General features: G+C 42.7%; 1 protein-coding gene and 1 pseudogene across 1 annotated transcript; both read left to right on the top strand.

Moving 5' to 3' along the window:
- Positions 1–415: 415 nt before the first annotated feature.
- LOC125172991 (zinc finger protein 684-like) lies at positions 416–9,545 on the top strand. The gene is made up of 4 exons (XM_047871710.1): positions 416–528; positions 1,596–1,662; positions 4,943–5,069; positions 9,145–9,545. Exons 2-4 carry the CDS (start codon positions 1,651–1,653, stop codon positions 9,483–9,485), a joined length of 480 nt encoding a protein of 159 aa, XP_047727666.1. The 5' UTR covers positions 416–528; positions 1,596–1,650; the 3' UTR covers positions 9,486–9,545.
- On the top strand, positions 9,486–10,643 carry LOC125171768 (zinc finger protein 684-like; annotated as a pseudogene).
- Positions 10,644–20,428: the final 9,785 nt, after the last annotated feature.

The following is a 20,428-nucleotide window of genomic DNA, read 5'->3' as shown; positions in this document are numbered from 1 at the left end:
TTATTTAAAATTAAAACATATTTATGTTATTCCTGTGTTGCTAAAATAAGTTTGTTTTTAAAAAGAAAATGAAAGAAGAAATCACATTTGGCCATGATACATTTTCCTTTCAATAAATTACGTTTCCTATTTGCCATGTCGATATGCTATATATTTTCCATATGTCATCTCTATATAAATAACTCAAAATTACATACACGTGTCTCTTCAATATAACCAGAGCGCTCCATGAAGCTCAAGTGCCACCAAACTAGAAATTTCCACCAGATGAAGGGGAAACCCCTAAGGCTTTGCCGACGTAAATTCCACGAGCCTTGTGGGAAATGTAGTCTCCGGTGGCTTTGCCGGGGAAGACCCTGCGAAATCTCGGCGCGTTGTTATTCCCGCGCACGCGCAGGAGGGCCCTCCGGAAGTGGCCTATGTTCCTCGGCGTGCTTGGTTGCTGAGCTGCTAGTGATCGTGAAGGGCTGCAGGGACAGTTGAAGGGCAAAGACCGGCGTGTTGGTTCATGCAAAGGAAATAAAAACTGTAGGTAACCCCGCTGCACGGTAGCATGTGACTCAGAAAGCCGAGGAAGGACGAGGCTCCCGCTGCCCTGGGGTGGAGCCCAGGTCTGGCTGGGGTGCGGCGGATCTGTTTGCGTCGCCGTGTTGTAGGTGCTGTGCACTGCGTAGGGAGCCCACGCCTGGGCGTTGAACTGCCCCTCACCTTATTCTAGGAGCCTTTTGACTCTCAAACTGCAGTGAACCCCCTCAAGGTGGCGGAGACGAGAGCCAGCATATCGAAAGCCAAACACTGTTAAACACTTTTCAAAGTGCATTTATTTATCATGGTTACTCAGCGTTGTTAAGGGTCCTCATCATTTTACAGAGAGATGTGGAGTTACCTACTTCAAAGCACACAGCTAGTAGTAAGTGGAGGAGATGGTGTTCAAACCCAGAGCAGTTTTACCTGAAATTTCATTCCTTTTTGCAGCATAGTACTCTGAAACAATAAAGTTAGTTTGTATTCTTTCAGAGGAGTGAAGGTTAAGTGAATTTCGACCTGGGATCATTGTTTTTTGTTTGTTTGTTTGTTTGTTTTTGAGAGAACGCTTAGTGTCTCTGCAGGAAGACTGTAATGCAACCTGTGGGTCCTTCTTGCATGTACCTGCCTGTTTCAGTTTCCAGCAGCCCTGGTTAAAATCTACACAAGGCCGGGGCGCCTGGGTGGCTCAGTCGGTTAAGCGTCCGACTTCAGCCAGGTCATGATCTCGCGGTCCGTGAGTTCAAGCCCCGTGTCGGGCTCTGGGCTGATGGCTCAGAGCTCAGAGCCTGGAGCCTGCTTCCGATTCTGTGTCTCCCTCTCTCTGACCCTCCCCCGTTCATGCTCTGTCTCTGTCTGTCTCGAAAATAAATAAAACGTTAAAAAAAAAAAAAATCTACGCAAGGCCAATCTAGGGCCACAGATGATTGTGAGTTTACAGTCTTGGGGCCCAGAGTGAAGGTTCCAGTTGCTTCTCTGTCCTCCAGTCCATCTTTTCTAGAAGAAGGAAAGAAGAAAGAGATTAATCCTGGGAAGACTCTCCTGACCTGTGACTTTTTATCCCATTTCAGGAGAGACAGGAATCATCTTTCATCCCACCTATCTGGTGAGAGTAGACCTTGACTCATGGCATTACAAGTGAGTGGCTTCAGAGGTGTTGTCCTAAGTGTTTGAGGAGAGAGCTGAGAATTACAGAAAAATGGAGAGTTGGGTGTATGTGGTCCGGCTCCACAGGAGAAGGAAACTCACAGGAGGAAATTGAGGGTATGATCAAGGGAAGGAAGAATCAAGAACTGCTACAGAAGAAATTGTGTCTTTCCTAAACACCTTCTCTCCTCCCCTCCCCATCTGCCTGCCCCTGCCCGTCCTTCTTTCTCTCCTTCTCTCCCTCTCTGGGCTCTCACAAACACACATTAGCACCAGTGCATCCCTTTCATTTCCTATTGGTCCATTGGTTCTTTCAAGGCTGGTTCCAAACTGTTGGAGTTGTTACCTTTGCCTTTTGGTGTACTGGTTCTCTCTGTCCCCTTGCCTAAATGCAGAAAGAGTTTACGGAGTAATCACAGACTGGTAGCGCCAGAAGATTTTTTAGGCAACTTCTAGTTCTGCTTCCTCATTTTAAGGAGGAATGAAACTAGCCCGGAGATCGCGATTGAGTGCCTGGAACTAAACAGCTTGTTAGTGGCTAAGTCAGGTGCCAGTCCAGTCTTTGATTCCCAGATCATTGACTTTTTCCTGCCCCACAGTTCATTTGGGCCAAAGTTGCTTAATAAGTTTCTTTTGAAAATGCGTAGCAAGGAGAGAACCAGCACTAAAAGCGGTTCATCCATTAATGCATTCAGCAAACATTTGCTAAGTATCTGATGTGAGCCAAACACCGTTCTGTTGCTTGGTGAGCAAAACAGAGTCCACACTGAGCAAAGCAGAGTCCCTTTTGGTGGAAGGAAATAAGCAAAAACCAAATAACCTGTCACCTGGTGGCAAGTGGTATGAGGAAAAGGAGTAAGGGTGTATGGCCTGATGGTGACAGTGAGAGAAGCTGTTTTATATGAGGGGGTCAAGAAAAGCTTCACTGCTAAGTGACATGTAGGCAGGGACCTAAAAGAATTTAGAGAGTGAGGGACGCCTAAGTGGCTCAGTCGGTTAAGCATCTGACTTCGGCTCAGGTCATGATCTCGCAGTTCACAAGTTCGAGCCCCGCGTCGAGCTCTGTGCTGACAGCTCAGAGCCTGGAGCCTGCTTAGGATTCTGTGTCTCCCTCTCTCTCTGCCCCTCCCCCACTCATGCTCCGTCTCTCAAAACAACAACACTACAGTAAATATTAAAAAATAAATAATTTGGGGCGCCTGGGTGGCTCAGTTGGTTAAGCAGCCGACTTTGGCTCAGGTCATGATCTCGCGGTCTGTGAGTTCGAGCCCCACGTCGGGTTCTGTGCTGACAGCTCAGAGCCTGGAGCCTGTTTCCGATTCTGTGTCTCCCTCTCTCTCTGCCCTTCCCCCGTTCATGCTCTGTCTCTCTCTGTCCCAAAAATAAATAAACGTTGAAAAAAAAATTTTTTTTAAATAAAAAAATAAAAAAAAAACAACACAGGGAAGGATCATATTATGTACTTTAATGTACTTTTTTCACCTACAAATATAAATGGAACCTCTTTCCATAACAATGTCTTTCTATAGCATTTTTAGAAAAATCAACACCATATTAGCGGACATTTAAGCTGTTGTCAGTGTTTTCATATTGTAAGCAATGATGTGAAAACATTACTTTTTATCTCTCCTTGCCTTTTTTATTTTTAAAAATAATTACAATTTTATTGAGTGCTTACCATGTGCCATATATTGTTCTTAATGCTTTACATGTATTAACTTAGTTAATCGTCATAAAAATCCTATGACGTGTACTATTATTACCAGCATTTTGCAGATAAGAGAAGTGAGATACAGAGTGGTTAAGGTAACTCTATCAGGGTCACACTGCTAGTAAGAGGAGTAGCTGAATTTGAACCCAGGCTGCCTGGCTCCAGAGCCCAAACTTTAATGTTTGTATCCGTCCGTTTTTATTTCTTTAGGATAAATTTCTGGGTGAAAAGAAATCCTTAGATAAGAAATTAACAATAAGTTGTAATATATCAATGGGAAGAAATGTATACATCTACCCAAGAGAGCACATCCTTGTCCAACTTTCCTACGATCATAGCAGAATTAAAAGTGGACAAGTTGGTGGGGCGCCTGAGTGGCTCAGTCGGTTAAGCGTCCGACTTTGGCTCAGGTCATGGTCTCACGGCTCGTGAGTTTGAGCCCCGCGTCAGGCTCTGGGCTGACAACTCAGAGCCTGGAGCCCACTTCGGATTCTGTGTCTCCCTCTGTCTGCCCCTCCACTGCTTGCACTCTGTCTCTCGCATTGTCTCAAAAATAAATAAACACTAAAAAATTAAAAAAAAAAAAAGTGGACAAGTTGGTGCTTCCAGAATGTGGACTTGTGTTACTTGTTTGAATAGTCATTCATTTCATTCATCAGTAGCCTATTCTAGCAGGCATATGAGTGCTGTACTTATTTCTAGGCTGGAAAAGCAGAGAAATCCCCCTAGTCTTGTTTTCATAGATCTGCGTCCTTTCCCATGAGCACCAGAAAATGACCAATTTCTAGGCAAGACACTTATCCATCTGTCCACCTGTTCATCCATTTATTCATTCAAATTTCACTTCGTTTCCTAGTGAATTTGCAGTGACTTACCAGAATCCATATACTGCAATGGGAAAGTATAAGTATATAAGAAACAGGAAAAATATAGATAGAAATTTAAATTGAACACACACTTAGAAAGCTGATATGAAGGTGATAGGGTCTGCACACTGTAATGTTGAATGCAAATGTGTGAGTAATCTTGGTCAGTCAGAAAAAACGTAGCCAGTCAATGAATTATTGGCCTTGTCCTAGAGAATAAGACATAACAATTCCATAGATAAGGTTTGCCTCGCATGTACTATGAAAGAAAAAATTTGATAAGTGTTTATCATGTAGGAGATTTGTTATAAATGCGGTAGGGGTTTTCATATGACCATTTTTGGTGTCCTTTTTATGTAAGCATACATGAGGCCAAGGCCATGCTCAGTGAACTTAATATTTTCTCTCTCTTTTTCCTTCTCTTCCTCTGTACCTCCCCGTTACATATGAATGTATATATATGTGTGTGTGTATATATACATGTGTGTATATGTGTATGTAGTGGGGCAATTTGAATATGATTTTGTTCTCTCACAAATTTTAATTCTGAGTCTAGTACATAGTAGTTTTTAGTTACCCTGTGTAACTTATTGCAGACTGAGAACAATGAACATAATCAGAGCAATTGCTCTGAATCCCCTCCACTTCCCCCAGCGGTACTCACTACAGGTTAAAGACGAATGTGCCGTTACAGGGATCGGTGACATTCCAGGATGTGGCTGTGGACTTCACCCCAGAAGAGTGGCAGCTGCTGGACTGTGATCAGAGAACCTTGTATTGGGATGTGATGCTGGAGAACTTTAGAAACCTCACCGCAGTGGGTAAGGACAGTGGGTGGTGACTAACTCTTCACTGTAACTGAGCATGTACTCATAGTGCCCTTCCTGTGGGACTTGTGGACATTCTAAAGCATTACGGAGTTTGGCCCTGAATGTCAGTGGTCACAGACTCTTGATCCCCTTTGACATGAAGCGTAAACAGAGAATGTGTGTTTATGCTTCCACCTCCCTCCTCTCCTCTCTGCCCGGGCTCCTACGCTGCCTGTTTTATGTAGGTCCTTGCTTTGTTCTCTTAATTCCCCAAATCCTCATTCTTCTTCCTTCCTAAACGTGGTCGCAGATATTTTCTGTGTGTCTGGCTCTTACAGTGTAGTCAGATTGTGTGGTTTTCAGAAACAAGGAATGAGGTAAGAGTCTAGAGTGTTGCACTAATAATACTCCGTCTTGATGGAAGGGAATCAAATCTCAGAAATAGTGAAGAACCATCTTCTCCCCATTTCCCTAACATTATTATCAGTGGACTTAGCCTTGTAGGGATTTGAGCTTGGCAGTGATTTTGTTACATTGGACAAGGTTACATTGACTTCATGGTAACCATCAGAATTGACCTTGACCTCAAAATATATAAAGGCAAATGTTGCTATAAACTAGAAGCCTTGTGTTTCAGGTCCCCAAAGTTAAGAGAAATCATAAGTGTGGAAACCAAAATGGAAACTTTGAGTTGAAGGGTGTGGTGTCATGGGCAAAGCAGGGTTCTGGAGAGTGTTATATCTAGGAAATTGAAAGAGGTTGTAAAAAGCAGTTAATTTTCAGGACAAAGTCATGAAAAGTGGTAGAAATAGCTGATGATAGACGCAAACAAAAATTTATGGCCGGTCTCTCAAATGTTCCTCCGGGCCTCTCCTTGTGTTCCTGGGTATATGCAGGCTTTGGGGGCTGAATCCTAGCTGGAAGTGGAGTTGGACAGTTTTATACACAGAGGCCTCAGCCGTGATTTGGATGATTTGAGAGGATATAGGAGTGTGCTTATGGATAAAAGGGAGTTAATGGTGTCATAGTCATTTGGTGGTTGTGTGCAGGGGAAGGAGAAAGAGAGTTGTATGAAGGAAATTAGGAAGATCCTAACAGGATAACCTTGTTTCTTTTAATTTAATGTTTATTTATTATTGACAGAGAGAAAGAGAGAGGGAGAGCATGGGGGAGGGGCAAAGAGGGAGACACAGAATCCAAAACAGGCTCCAGGCTCTGAGCTGTCAGCATAAGAGCCAGACACAGGGTTGAAACTCACGAACTGCGAGATCATGACCTGAGCTGAAGTCAGTCGCTTAACCGACTGAGTCACCCAGGGGCCCCCAGGATAATCTAGTTTTTAGATGTTGTTGGCCTTGACTCTTATTAAGCTTCTCCAAACCAATCCACATCTTCTCATTTCCCCATGATACTTTTATGTCTGCTTCTCTGATTACCCTTTCATTTCTCTGACATGGCTCTTCTGTTCTCAGAGCTTAAAACTTTGTGTCCTTGTTAAGAGTGCCTTCTAACATCCTTTGTCATTATAACTTTACCTTGTTCCCGGTTCACCATCTTCCACAGGTTGGAAAGTCTTGTTTATAAATAGAAAAAGCTATTTGTCATTATTGTTTTCCACAAGACCCCATTTCAGCAATTTTTTCTTAAAGCCCAGGGGCAGGGCAAATACAAATTTCTTTTGTTTTGCTGTCCAGAGTGGGGAAGTAGACTCCAAGAGAGATTTGTGTGTGTGTGGTAAAAAAACACAGAATATGAGATCTACCCTCTGGACAGATTTTTATGTGTACAGTACAATTTTGTTAACTGTTCGCACATCGTTGAACAGCAGATCTCTAGAGCCTTTTCATCTTGCGTGACTGAAACTTTGTACCTCCTGAATGACAACTCCCCATCTCTCCACCCCTCCCAGCCCCTGGCAACCACCGTTCTACCTTCTATATCTACGTGTTTGACTATTTTAAATTCCTCATATGAGTGGAATCTTGCAGTATTTATCCTTCTGTGACTGGTTTATTTCACTTGGCCTAATGCCCTCAGGGTTCATCCATGTTGTAGGTTATGATACAATTTCCTTCTTTTTTTAAATAGTATGTATGTAGATACTACATTTTCTTTATCCCTTTACCTTAAAAAAAATTTTTTTTTAATGTTTATTCATTTTTGAGAGAGAGACAGAGCGCGCGAGACAGGGAGGGACAGAGAGGGAGACACAGAATGTGAAGCAGGCTCCAGGCTCTGAGCTGTCAGCACAGAGTCCGACGCAGGGCTCAAACCCACAAACTATGAGATAGATCATCACCTGAGCCGAAGTCAGCCGCTTAACCTACTGAGCCACCCAGGTGCCCCATATCCCTTTACCTTTTAATTGACATTAGATTGTTTCTAACTCTTGGCTATTGTGAACAATACTGCAATGAACACGGGAGTGTAAACATCTCTAGAAATCCTGTTTTCAGTTGTTTTGATAAATGTCTGGAAGTGGGATTTCTGGATCATATGTTGGTTCCCTTTTTGGTATTTTGAGGAAACTCCATAGTGTTTCCCACAGTGGTTGTACCATTTTACATTCCCACAAACAGTGCACAAGGTCCCATTATCTCCATGTGTTTGTGCCAATACTGGTTATTTTCTGTTGTTGTTGTTGTTTATAATAGACATCCTAACAGATGCGAGGTGTTCTCTTATTGTGGTTTTGACTTGCATTTCCCTGATGATTAATGATGTTGAGCATCTTTTCATGTACTTGTTGACCATTTATTTGTATGTCTCCTTTGGAGACAGGTCTATTAACGTCCTTTGCCCATTTTTTGCTATTGAGTTGTGGGGGTTCCTTACAGATTTGAGATATTAACCTCTTACCTGGAAAGTGTTTTTTAAACATTTTTTTCTCCCATTCTGTAGGTTGCCTTTTCACTTTGTTGGTTGTCTCCTTTGCTGCACCGAAGCCTTTGGATTTGATGTGGTTCCAGTTGTCTGTTTGCTTTTGTTGCCAATGCTTTTGGAGTCATTCAACAACTCTTGCCAAGACCAACCTTACAAAGCTTTCCCCCTGTGTTTTCTTCTAGGAGTTTTATAGTTTCAGGTCTCACATTTAAGTCTCTAATACATTTTGAGTTGATTTTTGTGTGTGGTGTAAGATTAGCGTCCAATTTCACTCTTTTACATGTGGATATCTGGTTTCCCTAGCACTCTTTGTTGAAGAGACCATCCTTTCCCCATTGTGTAGTCTTGGCTTCCTTGTTGAAGACCATATATGCATGCGTTTGTTTCTGGGCTCTCTCTTCTGTTCCATTGGTCTAGGTGCCTGTCTTTATGCCAGTACTATACTATTTTGATTACTATAATTTTGAAATATGGTTTCAATCAGGAAGTATGAAGTCTCCTGCTTTGTTCTCTTTCTCAAGAATGTTTTAACGATTTGAGTCCTTTGTGGTTCCATATGAATTCTAGAATTGTTTTTTTCTATTTCTGCAAAAAATACCCCTGGAATTGTATTGAATCTGTAGATCGCTTTGGGAAGTATGGACATTTTTAACAATATTAAGTCTTCTAGTCTGTGAAGTCAGTTTACTTGTCTTTAGTTTCAGCAGTATTTTGTAGTTGTCCATATAGAAGTCTTTCACTTCCTTGGTTAAGTTTATTCCTAATTAATTCTTTCTGATGCTATTATAGAATTGTTTTCTCAATTTCCTTTTTGGATTATTTGTTTTAGTGTATGGAAACACAACTGATTTTTGTATATTGACTTTGCATCCTGCAACTTTGCCAAATTTGTGTATTAGTTCTAAATAGGTTTGTGTGTGTGTGTGTGTGTGTGTGTGTGTGTGTATGTGTGTGTGTTCTTTAGGGTTTTCTACATATAAGATCATGCCATCTGTGAACAGAGATACTTTATGCCTCCCTTTCCAGTTTGGGTGCCTTTATTTCTTTTTCTTACCTAATTGGTCTAGCTAGGGCTTTAGGACTATGTTGAATAGAAGTGGTCAGAATAGGCATCCTTGTTGATATTATAGACTTTAAAATTTTTCTTTTCCTAACATGAGATTGGAAAGAGTAACTGGGAATGTTTAATTTTATACGTTTTTAGAAGTTATCTGCTTACTTGATGATGCACTAGAGAGACAGGAGGGAAGCAAAGACAATTTTTTGAATCAAGATATGTTCCCCTTCAAGAAAACACTGACCATGAAGAGAGTCCAAAATCGTAACCTGAATATAAAATTTATTTCTTCAAGACAAACACAACATAAATGTGAGTCAAATGGAAAGAGTCTGCAACCTAATTCACACTGGCTTAGTTATAATAAAAGTTATACCGGAGAAAATTCTTATGAATCCAAGGACTGTGGAAAAGCCTTCAAAAACAAGTTTTGTCTTATTAGACATGAGAAAAAAGCACAGAAGGAAAAAAAGCTTTGGCTGCACTGAATGTGGGAAAGCCTTCCAAAAGAGGTCTCGTCTTGTTAGACATGAAAAAAAGCATACAAGAGAAAAAAACCCTTTGAATTCAATGACTGTGGGAAAGCCTTTAACAGTAAGGGACACCTTATAGCCCATCAAAGAATTCATAGTGGAGAGAGATCCTTTGTGTGCAGTGATTGTGGGAAAGCATTTGTGCACGAAGCACAACTGGTGGTCCCCCAGAGACTTCACACTAGAGAGAAGCCTTATGAATGCCATCCGTGCGGGAAGTTGTTCACTCACAACTCCTCCTTTACCCAACATGTGAAATCTCATGCACTCGAGAACTCGTTTGAATGTAAGGAATGCGGGAAAACCTTTGAGTACAGTTCATCCCTTTATAAACGTTCTAGATTTCATATAGGAGAGAAATCCTAGATGTAGAGAATGTGGCAAAGCCTCAGTGCTTGTCATGCATCAGAGGATTCATACAGGCGAGAGACCCCACGGGTGTACGAACTGTGGAAAAGCCCTCATCAAGAAGTCACATCTCCTTAAACATTACTTAACTCCTACAGCAGAGCAACAAAACAAATGTAGTGCATGTGGGAGATGTTTTAACCGGAAGACACATCTCACTGTCCATCAAAGAACTCATGAACACATGGAAGCTTTGTGAATGTGGGAGAACGTGCAGTTAGCCTTTTAATAAAGCAGCAAAGAATTAATAATGAGAAAAAAAAAACAAACACCAATTGGATGAATGTGGAAAGGCATGTTCTGAAATTCATATTCTGTAAGTGGTACTGCTAATTTTATTGAGAAGATTACAGAAGATTTTGAGTTTACAAGTTGAGAATTTTACTGCATAGCATAAAACTGAAGAAGTTGTAAACAATTTAAAAATCAAGGCATCAAGCTGACTATAATTACATATATGTATTGCCCCAATTTATGATTTTTATACAAGTTATACAAGTGCACTGCTTAAGAAATTTGTATAACCATAGGTTTGAAATTTGTGCTCTGCACATTACACGAAATTATATCTGTTATGACGATGGTTGCACAGCATTGTGATTGTACTTAATGCCATGAATTACTTAAAATGGTTAAAATAGTACATTTTATGGTGTGTATATTTTATTGCAAGAAAAAACATATAAATAAAACTTGAAATCAAAACTATGTCTGGTAAAATGTCTGGTAAACACCGTCATTGTCTCTTCAAATCTAAAATCACCATATGCAGAATTGCTAATTATAAGTGAAATCAGTGCCTTATTATGTAGAATGAAGTTCAGTACTATGAATTTTATCTCTGACCATTTCTTGGCACCTGTGAATAGTCGTGAAGGTTTTTACTGAGCCTTCTGGAGCCTCCTTTTAAATAATAGGAGTCAGGGACAGTGATGAAATCTTGTACTGCCTCTGCTGAGCTGAAGACATTGGGTAATATGTTTTCTTGTCTCTGCAGAACACCAAAGCGTGTGTGTATGTGTGTATTTAATCCTGATTAACTGGATACTGAAGAAAGAAATCAGCTGTGTTTTGTAATACCCTAAGCACTTAGTACGGGAAGAGAGGCATTTCTTCAGGTAAATAGTCATGTAAATAAAAGCCCATCCTATTCAACTGGCACGGCTATCTTAGTAGGACAGAACCTACTACTTCCAGAAACTTCTGGAAGAAAATTATTACTTTTTTGATGTGGAAATTGATTCAGAGGTCTCTCAGGCCTGTTTGGAAGTTTCCAGGTGACTAGCACAGGTGTCCAATCCAGCTCTTTGAAAAGCTTTTCTGCTTTCTTGAGCTGCTTACCAGCTCTTGTATAATTTGACATTAGGTACATTTTGTGTTTTCCTTTTAGAAACACGTGAACCTGGGGCGCCTGGGTGGCGCAGTCGGTTAAGCGTCCGACTTCAGCCAGGTCACGATCTCGCGGTCCGGGAGTTCGAGCCCCGCGTCGGGCTCTGGGCTGATGGCTCAGAGCCTGGAGCCTGTTTCCGATTCTGTGTCTCCCTCTCTCTCTCTGCCCCTCCCCCATTCATGCTCTGTCTCTCTCTGTCCCAAAAATAAATAAAAAACGTTGAAAAAAAAAATTAAAAAAAAAAAAAAAAAGAAACACGTGAACCAACAGTGATTTAAGTTTAAGTGTTACTTGATGATGTAAAAAAGTCTTTAAGCCTTTCAGTGGTTGTGAGGCTTAGGTACAGACAGCATTGAACTTGAACCTAAATTCACCAAATCAGGTTTTCTCTTGCAAGCAAAGTTGTTGGATTAAATGTGTGAACTTGGAATTGTTTTAATGTCACGAGCATTTTTGCAGGGTGATGATGGGTGAAGACTTACTATACCTGAGTGATTTTCTGAATATCCATCAGATCTAAAGTTAAGCCGTGTCTCACAAAGTTTCCAATACTAAATACTTAATACTAAATACTTAATACTAATACTAAAGCTGAAGTCGGATGCTTAGCTGACTGAGCCACCCAGATGTACCTCATTAGAAAAAAAAAGACATATATAAAATACAGGGGTGCCTGGGTGGCTCAGTCGGTTGGGTGTCCGACTTTGGCTCAGGTCATAATCTCACAGCTCATGAGTTCGAGCCCTGCATTGGGCTCTGTGCTGACAGCTCAGAGCCTGGAGCCTGCTTCGGATTCTGTGTCTCCCTCTCTCTTTGCCCCTCCCCTGTTCACACTCTGTGCCTCTCTCTATCTCTCTCAAAAATAGACGTTTAAAAAAAAAACATATAAAATACAAAAAAAAAATATTTAATAAAATACCACCTGGAATCTCATTTTTCTGAGAAGACCTTCATTAACATCAGGCCACTGGGGGGAATAGAATGCAAGAGGCACTGGTGAACAAACAAATTGTAAACATGTTGCTAAATCTGAATTTATGTCCGGTCTGAGTAATTTAAATAAGGATTAATTTGGGAGAGGGCTAGAAATAAGGTGAAATGAATATTATACATAATAACATTAGAAAAGTGGGAGGAATCAGGGTTAAAGTCTTTTAAAGTCCATGTTCTGGGATAGATATTAAATTCATACCTTACTGAAGATGCATGACAAAAACTGAAGGCTACCCACCAAAAGAAACACACTATGTCACAAGTCACTAGGGAGAGGAAAGGGAATAAAGAGAACTATAAATACAGTAGAACACAGGAAAGGAAAACTAAAGCAACAAAGGAAAGGCACAGCGAATAGAAGGCAGAACTCAGGGATGTGTCCAAGTATATCACTAATCACAAGAAAGGCAAATGGATTGAATCACTTATCCTGAGGAATAATAAAGTGTGTTATATTTTAGGGTTACTTTTTTAACATGTCAGAAACACTTTAAAACTTAGGTTGCAAAAGGGAGATAATTAGGTGCTCTCCAAAAAATAACAACTAACTAACTAAATAAATAAATCTACCCTATGACCCAGCAATAGCACTGCTAGGAATTTACCCAAGGGATACTGGAGTGCTGATGCATAGGGGCACTTGTACCCCAATGTTTATAGCAGCACTTTCAAAAATAGCCAAATGACGGAAAGAGCCTAAATGTCCATCAACTGATGAATGGATAAAGAAATTGTGGTTTATATACACAATGGAATACTACGTGGCAATGAGAAAGAATGAAATATGACCTTTTGTAGCAACGTGGATGGAACTGGAGAGTGTGATGCTAAGTGAAATAAGTCATACGGAGAAAGACAGATACCATATGTTTTCACTCTTATGTGGATCCTGAGAAACTTAACAGAAGACCATGGGGGAGGGGAAGAAAAAAAAAAGTTAGAGAGGGAGGGAGCCAAACCATAAGAGACTCTTAAAAACTGAGAATAAACTGAGGGTTGATGGGGGGTGGGAGGGAGGGGAAGGTGGGTGATGGGCATTGAGGAGGGCCCCTGCTGGGATGCGCACTGGGTGTTGTATGGAAACAAATTTGACAATAAATTTCATATTAAAAAAAGAGCAAAAAAAAAAAATTTAAAAAAAAGCAACAAAAAACCCCAATCAATCAATCAAGCTGATACCTTTTTGGAGAAAAGGAAGAAAGAAGGTAAATTGGTGATGTGATTGATTTATTTCATGAACTAATACTATCTCTTGTAACACGAAATGTTTTCTTCAAATAATTTTTTTCAATTCTAGAAATTAGTTATAGCTAATAAAGCAGTAAGCACGTTTAATTAGTTTAAGAGTTATCTTTATGTTGGGCAGAGAAAGGATTAATGTAGTCTGATTTTTGAGCTAGGCCCTTCACACAGCAGCAGTACAAATGTCTTTGAGGTAGGAATTACTGTTTTCTTTGCATCAGGCTCTCCATCTTTGCTGCATTAAAAGAAATTTTTTTTAATGTTTATTTATTTTTGAGAGAGAGACAGAGCATGAGCAGGGGAGTGGGAGGGGTAGAGAGAGAGGGAGACACAGAATCTGAAGCAGGCTCCAGGCTCTGAGCTGTCAGCACAGAGCCCGATGCGGGGCTTGAACTCACAAACTGTGAGATCATGACCTGAGCCGAAGTCGGTTGTTTAACCGACTGAGTCGCCCAGGCGCCCCAGTTTGTTCCACTTTAATCAAGAGGGAGAAGGAGATACTTTTTATTCCTCCATCTTTTGTCTTAGCAAAAGAAAGGCCTGAAAATCCATACTTTTCCAAAGCAGAGACTATCAGATTGTTTTTTAAAATCCAAATATAAGCTGCATACAAGATTGAAACCAAATCATTCAGAAAGGATAGAAAATAAAGGAATGGTACAAGATCCACTCAGCAAATAATAGAAAGCTGATATATCAATAATTGCTATAGATCAGGGGTTGCTAAACTTTTCCTGTAAGGGGCTAGATATTAATTATCTTGGGCTTTGTGGGCAATTCAGTCTGTTACAACTACTCTGTTGCTGTAGCATGAAAGCAGCTGAAGACGTGTACACAAATGAGTGTGACTGTATTCTAATAAAACTATTTCCAAAAACAGGCATAAAACCAGATCTGATGTAGATTGCTGACCCCTGTTCTCTTGTATACTGATAATACAGCAGTGAGCAAAAAAGGCAAGATACCAGCATGCGACCCAACAGTAAACAAATAAATGATCATCTTAGGTAATGATAAGCAAAACACTTTTCAAAACCCATAAGGAGATTGAAGATGATAGGAAACTAATTTGGAGTGACTAAGGAAGTCCTCTGAGAAGAGGGAACCTTTAAACAGAGACTTGAATGCAATGAAGGAAGGAGCCTTGGAAAGATCCTGCAAGGGTCCTGAGGCAAGAGTGAGTCTAGCCTGTTGCAAATCAGCAAGTTCAGTGTGGCTGGAGGAAAGATGCGGAGATGAGTTCTGTGCATTAGATAGGTGCCAGACTATGTGAGATTTCACTCTAAATGTGATGGGAAGGTTTTGAAGATTTCGAGAAGAGTGGTATAGTCTGATTTACTTTTGAAAACTTTTCCCTGGCTGTGTGTGGGGAATAGACAGTAGGGATGGCAAGAGGGCAAATAGGGAGACCAGGTAAGAGGCAATTGCCCAGACAGTAGATGATGGTGTTTTGGACTAGGGTGTTGGGAGTGGAGATGCTCCTCTGGGGGGCTGGACCGTGTCAGCCAGAGCAACCTTGGAAGCAACGTGTTGAAGAGGGTAGAGCCACTGTCAGTCTGGATCATTGCTATGGTCTGGGTTTTTGTGTCCTCTCAAAATTCCTCTGTTGAAAACCTCATGCCCACGGTGATGGTATTAGGAGGTGAGGCCTTGGGAAGATGATTAGGTCATTAGGGCAGCGACTTCATGGTTGGGATTAGTGCCCTTAGAAAAGAGGCCCCATAGAGTTCACGAGCCCCTTTTGCCATGTGAGGAAATAAGAAGTCTGCCAGCCTGAAGAAGGTCCTCTCTTGACCATGCTGGCACCCTGATCTCAGACTTCCAACCTTCAGAACTGTGGGAGATTTCTGTGGCTATAGGCTACCCAGTCTATGACATTTTGTTATAGCAGCCTTAATGGACTATGTCGCTGAAAACCACGTGGAAAAGAAGCTGCCCACCAACATGGACCACCTGCCTTGTACTGTGAAATGAGGAATAAGGAACTTCTATTTTGGCTGAGCCAATGCATTGGGAAGTCTATTTGTGACAGCAGTTTAGTCTCCTATAACTGACATAGGGGTTGTCATTGAAATATAGGTATATGCTGGAAATATTGCAGATTCAGTTCCAGACTGCTGCAACAAAGCAAGTCAAATTTTTCTGGTTTTGCAGTACATATAAAAGTCATGTTACACTATGTAAGCATGTACATGTATATATATACTATGTATATTATAGTCTATTAAGTGTGCAATAGCATTATGTCTAACAATATACACACCTTAACTGAAAAATGCTGCTTGTGGTACCTGGGTGGCTCAGTCCGTTAAGCTTCCACCTCTTGATTTTGACTCAGGTCATGATCTCATGGTTCATGAGATTGAGTCCTGCGTCAGTCTCCACGCTTGACAGCACAGAGGCTGCTTGGGATTCTCTCCCTTTCTCTCTGTCCCTCTCCTGGCTTGTACTCTCTCTCTCAAAATAAATAAATACACTTAAAAATTTTTTCTTAAAAATGCTAATTGTCATCTGAGGTTTCAGCAAATGGTAATCACCGATCTTAGATTATCGTAACAAATATAATAATGAGCAAGTTTGAAATTTTGTGAAGTTAATAAAATGTGTCAGAGACGTGAAGTGCACAGGGGACAACTGGGAGCCATTTTAGAGGCTGCCTGCACATCGAATGTTACAATTTCTGGGGGCAAAGAGAAAAGAAACAGGACAAATTGTGTATTGGCTCTTAAAAGATTCCTTTTGAAAGTGGCATACATTACTACTTGTATTTTGTGGCCAAACAGGTCGCACTGTCACCGCTAAATTCCAAGGGATGGGAAACTGCAGGTCTACCACATCCTGGAAAGAAGTGGGAATCCAGAATATTTGTGACTACTACAGTCACAGGTGCAGAACATGATGTTAGCTGGGATTTGTCCTTTAGCCCAGGATGGAAACTAGGATTAAGAGGTGAGGCATCAAGTACCCTACAATGTAAAAAGAGCCATAAATAACCGGGGGCCAGACAACCTCTCCACTTCCAGGACTTACTAAGACCAACCAGGCTTCTCCATCTTCAACCATTTTCCCAGACCTGACAATTTCCACTACAAGATTAGTTAGACAATTCCTAACTACAAGATTAGTTAGAGGGGGTGGGGATGGGAACCAGCAGCCATGAATCAGCCTTGGAGAAGCAGCCCCGCGCCTCCCGAGTTTGGCTCCAAAAACCAAGTGAGAAGGTTTCCAAGAGATTCCACGTGGAGACTGGGGCTGCTTGCAAGGAGATTGGAAGCCTGTATAGAATCAGGAAGGAGGCGGGCCGGCCAAATGGACATCACCTTAAACGTACTGGCTGGAGGCGGGGGACGGGCCCAGGGGGTTAGCAAGGGTCACACTAGGAGGGGCTACGCATCAGAAAACCGTGCAGGACGGAGGGCCACCCTGAGAATACCTGCCGGCCCAGTGGAGCCTTTGCGGTGACATTCCAGATAGGACCACCGGCCAAATGAGGGGCACCAGTATCCCCATCTCTTAGCTCCAACCCCTAAGCAGCCAGACTCTCAAGTGCCAGGCGCGGGCCCCGAGGTCCTAGGTGCGGGGCTAGCTTCCACATCGAAGGAGGGAGGCCGTTTTTCCATTGCAGGATCCCAGGAACTTAAATTTAAAAACGACTTTCAGGGCGTCTGGGTGGCTCCAATAGGTAAGCAGATGAGTTGGGCTCATGCCATGATCTGAGGTTTGTGAGTTCGAGCCCTCCCATCGGGCTCTCTGCTGTCCAGGCAGAGCCGGCTTCAGATCCTCTGTTCCCTTCCCTGCTGGTGCTCTCTCTCTCTCAAATAAACATTTTTTTTTTAAGTGACTTTTCTACCCCCACCTCCGCACCGACAGGCCTGGCCGAGGAACCTCCGCAGACCCTGGGACCACGCAGGTCGGTCACCCGGGGCCAGGGACCGCAGTGGGGCGGTGCGCCGCGGGGTCTTGTGGGAGGTGCCCTGGGCTCGCTCGGCGCAGGCGCAGTGCTGCCGGGTGGAGGGCTTGGCGCAGGCCGGCGCCGGCCGGTGAGTCCGGGCGGCCCTTCGCATCGCCGCGGTTTCTCGCGGAGAGACTGGGGCTCACAGGGGCACCCTGCGTCAGCAGGAAGATGGAGATCGGAGTGCGGGTGCGATGGAGGGACTTGAACCTCCAAATCAGGGGCCTCGGGAGCTATGGTCCTGAAAAGAATATGCTGCCGAGATTTGGCTGTGGAGGGTGGGAACCTTCCAGGGACTCTAACGCACTCCAGCTGGCCCTACTTATCTCCGACTGGGGTTAGTGGCATCTGCCGCCCCAGGGGCTCCAGGACCCCTTTCTCTTTCCGAGTCCAAGTTTGGCTCCACAACCCTGTGCCGGCCGCTCGGGTCTGAGCGCGCCCCCAGGTCTGGCCCGCGATCCCGCGTCTCCCCACAGAGCAGTGTGCCCCGGGGGCCTCCCCTCTTTGGTGCCTCAGGTCTCCTGCTTTGCCATTCCTGTGTCCAGTGGTCCCTAGCCTGAGTTCCTGCAGGTATGTATCCTGAGAGGTGCTTAGCGTTAACTTTGACCCCGGCTGGGTTTCCGGAGACTCTTGCTGGAGGGTACAGAGATTCGGAGCCCAGGACAAAGATGCCAGTCGAGGACAGGCTGTGGGAGCCAGCTTGTCCTGAGCCAGTAGGAGCAAGCCATGCTGTAACGAATGAAGGCCGCAGCTCCACAGCAGCTGGAACCCATCCTTGAGGGGGCACACCTGGGACCTGAGCCCTGCCAAAACTGAGCCAAGACTGGGGTGTGGAGGAAGACGGGATTTTGGAGCTGCTGGGGCTGCAAGTCTTGGGTCACATGACCACTTGCGGAGAACAGGGAGAGACCGTGGAGGTTTTGACTCAGAACAGGGGAAAGACGAATTAGCTGAGATGGTGAACCATCTGCAGTGTGGAGAAAAGAAAGCAACATAGGGCAGGATGGTTGAGGGAATGGTTCAGACAAGGCAGAAACAATGGCCACTCTGGGAGCTACAAGGAAGGCTTGATGTCTCATGGCTCCTTTCTCCTCCAGCTCTGCCTCCTTAACTCCCTGACCTTGCCCAGGAGGAAGAAGAGATGACCAATTCCCAGGTGAGATGCAGTTTTCCTTTTTTCAGTCCCGACTCTTGAGGAAGAACGTAAGTTCCTCTTTCTCCCTTAGGAAAGGAGAGGGAAACCTTTATGGAGCACTTACTGCATGCTAGGTACACTCAACATTGACTTTTCTTTTAATTCTCACAATAGGTGTGAGAAGTGGATATTATTCCCATTTTGCAGACGTATCAACTGGCCCAGTGAGGCTTAGAGACTTGTCAAGTTCACTAAGCTATTAAATGGGGAAGCCAGTATTCATCTCTAGGTCCCTTGTGTCTGCTGTACATGTTGTCAATGGACAGGTCTTCTCATCCATGGACTGGGCGTAAATTGTCCACATCCAAAGGGCTGGGTCTAATCCATGAAATTAAGGACTCCAAAGAGAATGCTCCCTTCTGGCCTGATGCCCTCCTTTTAAGTTTGTTCTCTACCTAACGTGTTGCTCCTTCATTTATCCACTTAGTTATGGTTGCTCATTTTATTTGTAAGAGCAAGACAAATTGACTTAGATACAGTTCTTCAAAGTATGTGGTTTCTTTGAGGGAGACTTATATACACATGTGTAAAGTGGTGATTACGACTCATGTATACGCTAAGTAAAATGAAAGAAGCTATATTTAAGTGTCAGTGGTATCAGCGTGAGAGAAGGGTGCCTGAGGAAGACTTCGGTGAACTTTTGTTTCTTAAAGAGAAGATTTGAGTATATGAACTTCCATACCTCTTTCAAGTCTTTACTTTTTTCGTTGTTGATAATTGTTTATGGCCTAATATATGATCAATTTAAAAAAAATTTTTTTTTCAACGTTTTATTTATTTTTGGGACAGAGAGAGACAGAGCATGAATGGGGGAGGGGCAGAGAGAGAGGGAGACACAGAATCGGAAACAGGCTCCAGGCTCTGAGCCATCAGCCCAGAGCCTGACGCGGGGCTCGAACTCACGGACCGCAAGATCGTGACCTGGCTGAAGTCGGACGCTTAACCGACTGTGCCACCCAGGCGCCCCTATATGATCAATTTTTACAGCGTTTCATGTGTGCTTGAGTAAATTATGTATTCTCTAATGTTAGGTGCCAATGTCTATATGCGTTCATTTATTTTTGTTTGCTTGACCTATCAATAATTGAGAAAAAAAATGTGTGGAATTTCTTTGAGTAGTAGGTATGTCAGTTTCTCTGTACAGTATTTACACTTTAAAAATATGCAATTCGTGGGGGCACCTGGGTGGCTCAGTCAGTCGGTTGAGTGTCCGACTTCGGCTCAGGTCATGATCTCATGGTATGTGGGTTCGAGCCCTGCTCTGTGCTGACAGATCAGAGCCTGGCGTCTGCTTCCTATCCTGTGTCTCCCTCTCTCTCTGCCCCTCCCCCACTCTCACTTTGTCTCACTCTGTCTCTCAAAAATAAATAAATGTAAAAAAAAAACCTAAAAAAAATGTAATTCATGGATGTTTTAAGAGGTATATACAAATTTAGAGTTGTGATATCTTCATGGAGAATTGGATTTTTAAAACTCTATGTAGTGACCTTTTTTTTTTCACTAGTGATGCTTTTTATCTAGAAATCTACTTTGTTTGATATTGATATAGCTTTTCTTTCTTTTGGTTGTTATTTGCCTGGTTTATCTTTTTCCATACTTTCAACTGTTTCGTGGCCTTATGCTTTAGGTATATATCTTGTTAACTATTTATTTATTTTGCGAGAGAGAGAGAGAGAGAGTTTGAGCATGAATTGGGGAGGGGCAGAGTGGGGGGGTGA

This window comes from Prionailurus viverrinus, chromosome C1, assembly GCF_022837055.1.
Source record: "Prionailurus viverrinus isolate Anna chromosome C1, UM_Priviv_1.0, whole genome shotgun sequence".
In the NCBI taxonomy this organism is placed as follows: Eukaryota; Metazoa; Chordata; class Mammalia; order Carnivora; family Felidae; genus Prionailurus; species Prionailurus viverrinus.
This window is presented reverse-complemented; position numbering and strand designations above follow the sequence as displayed.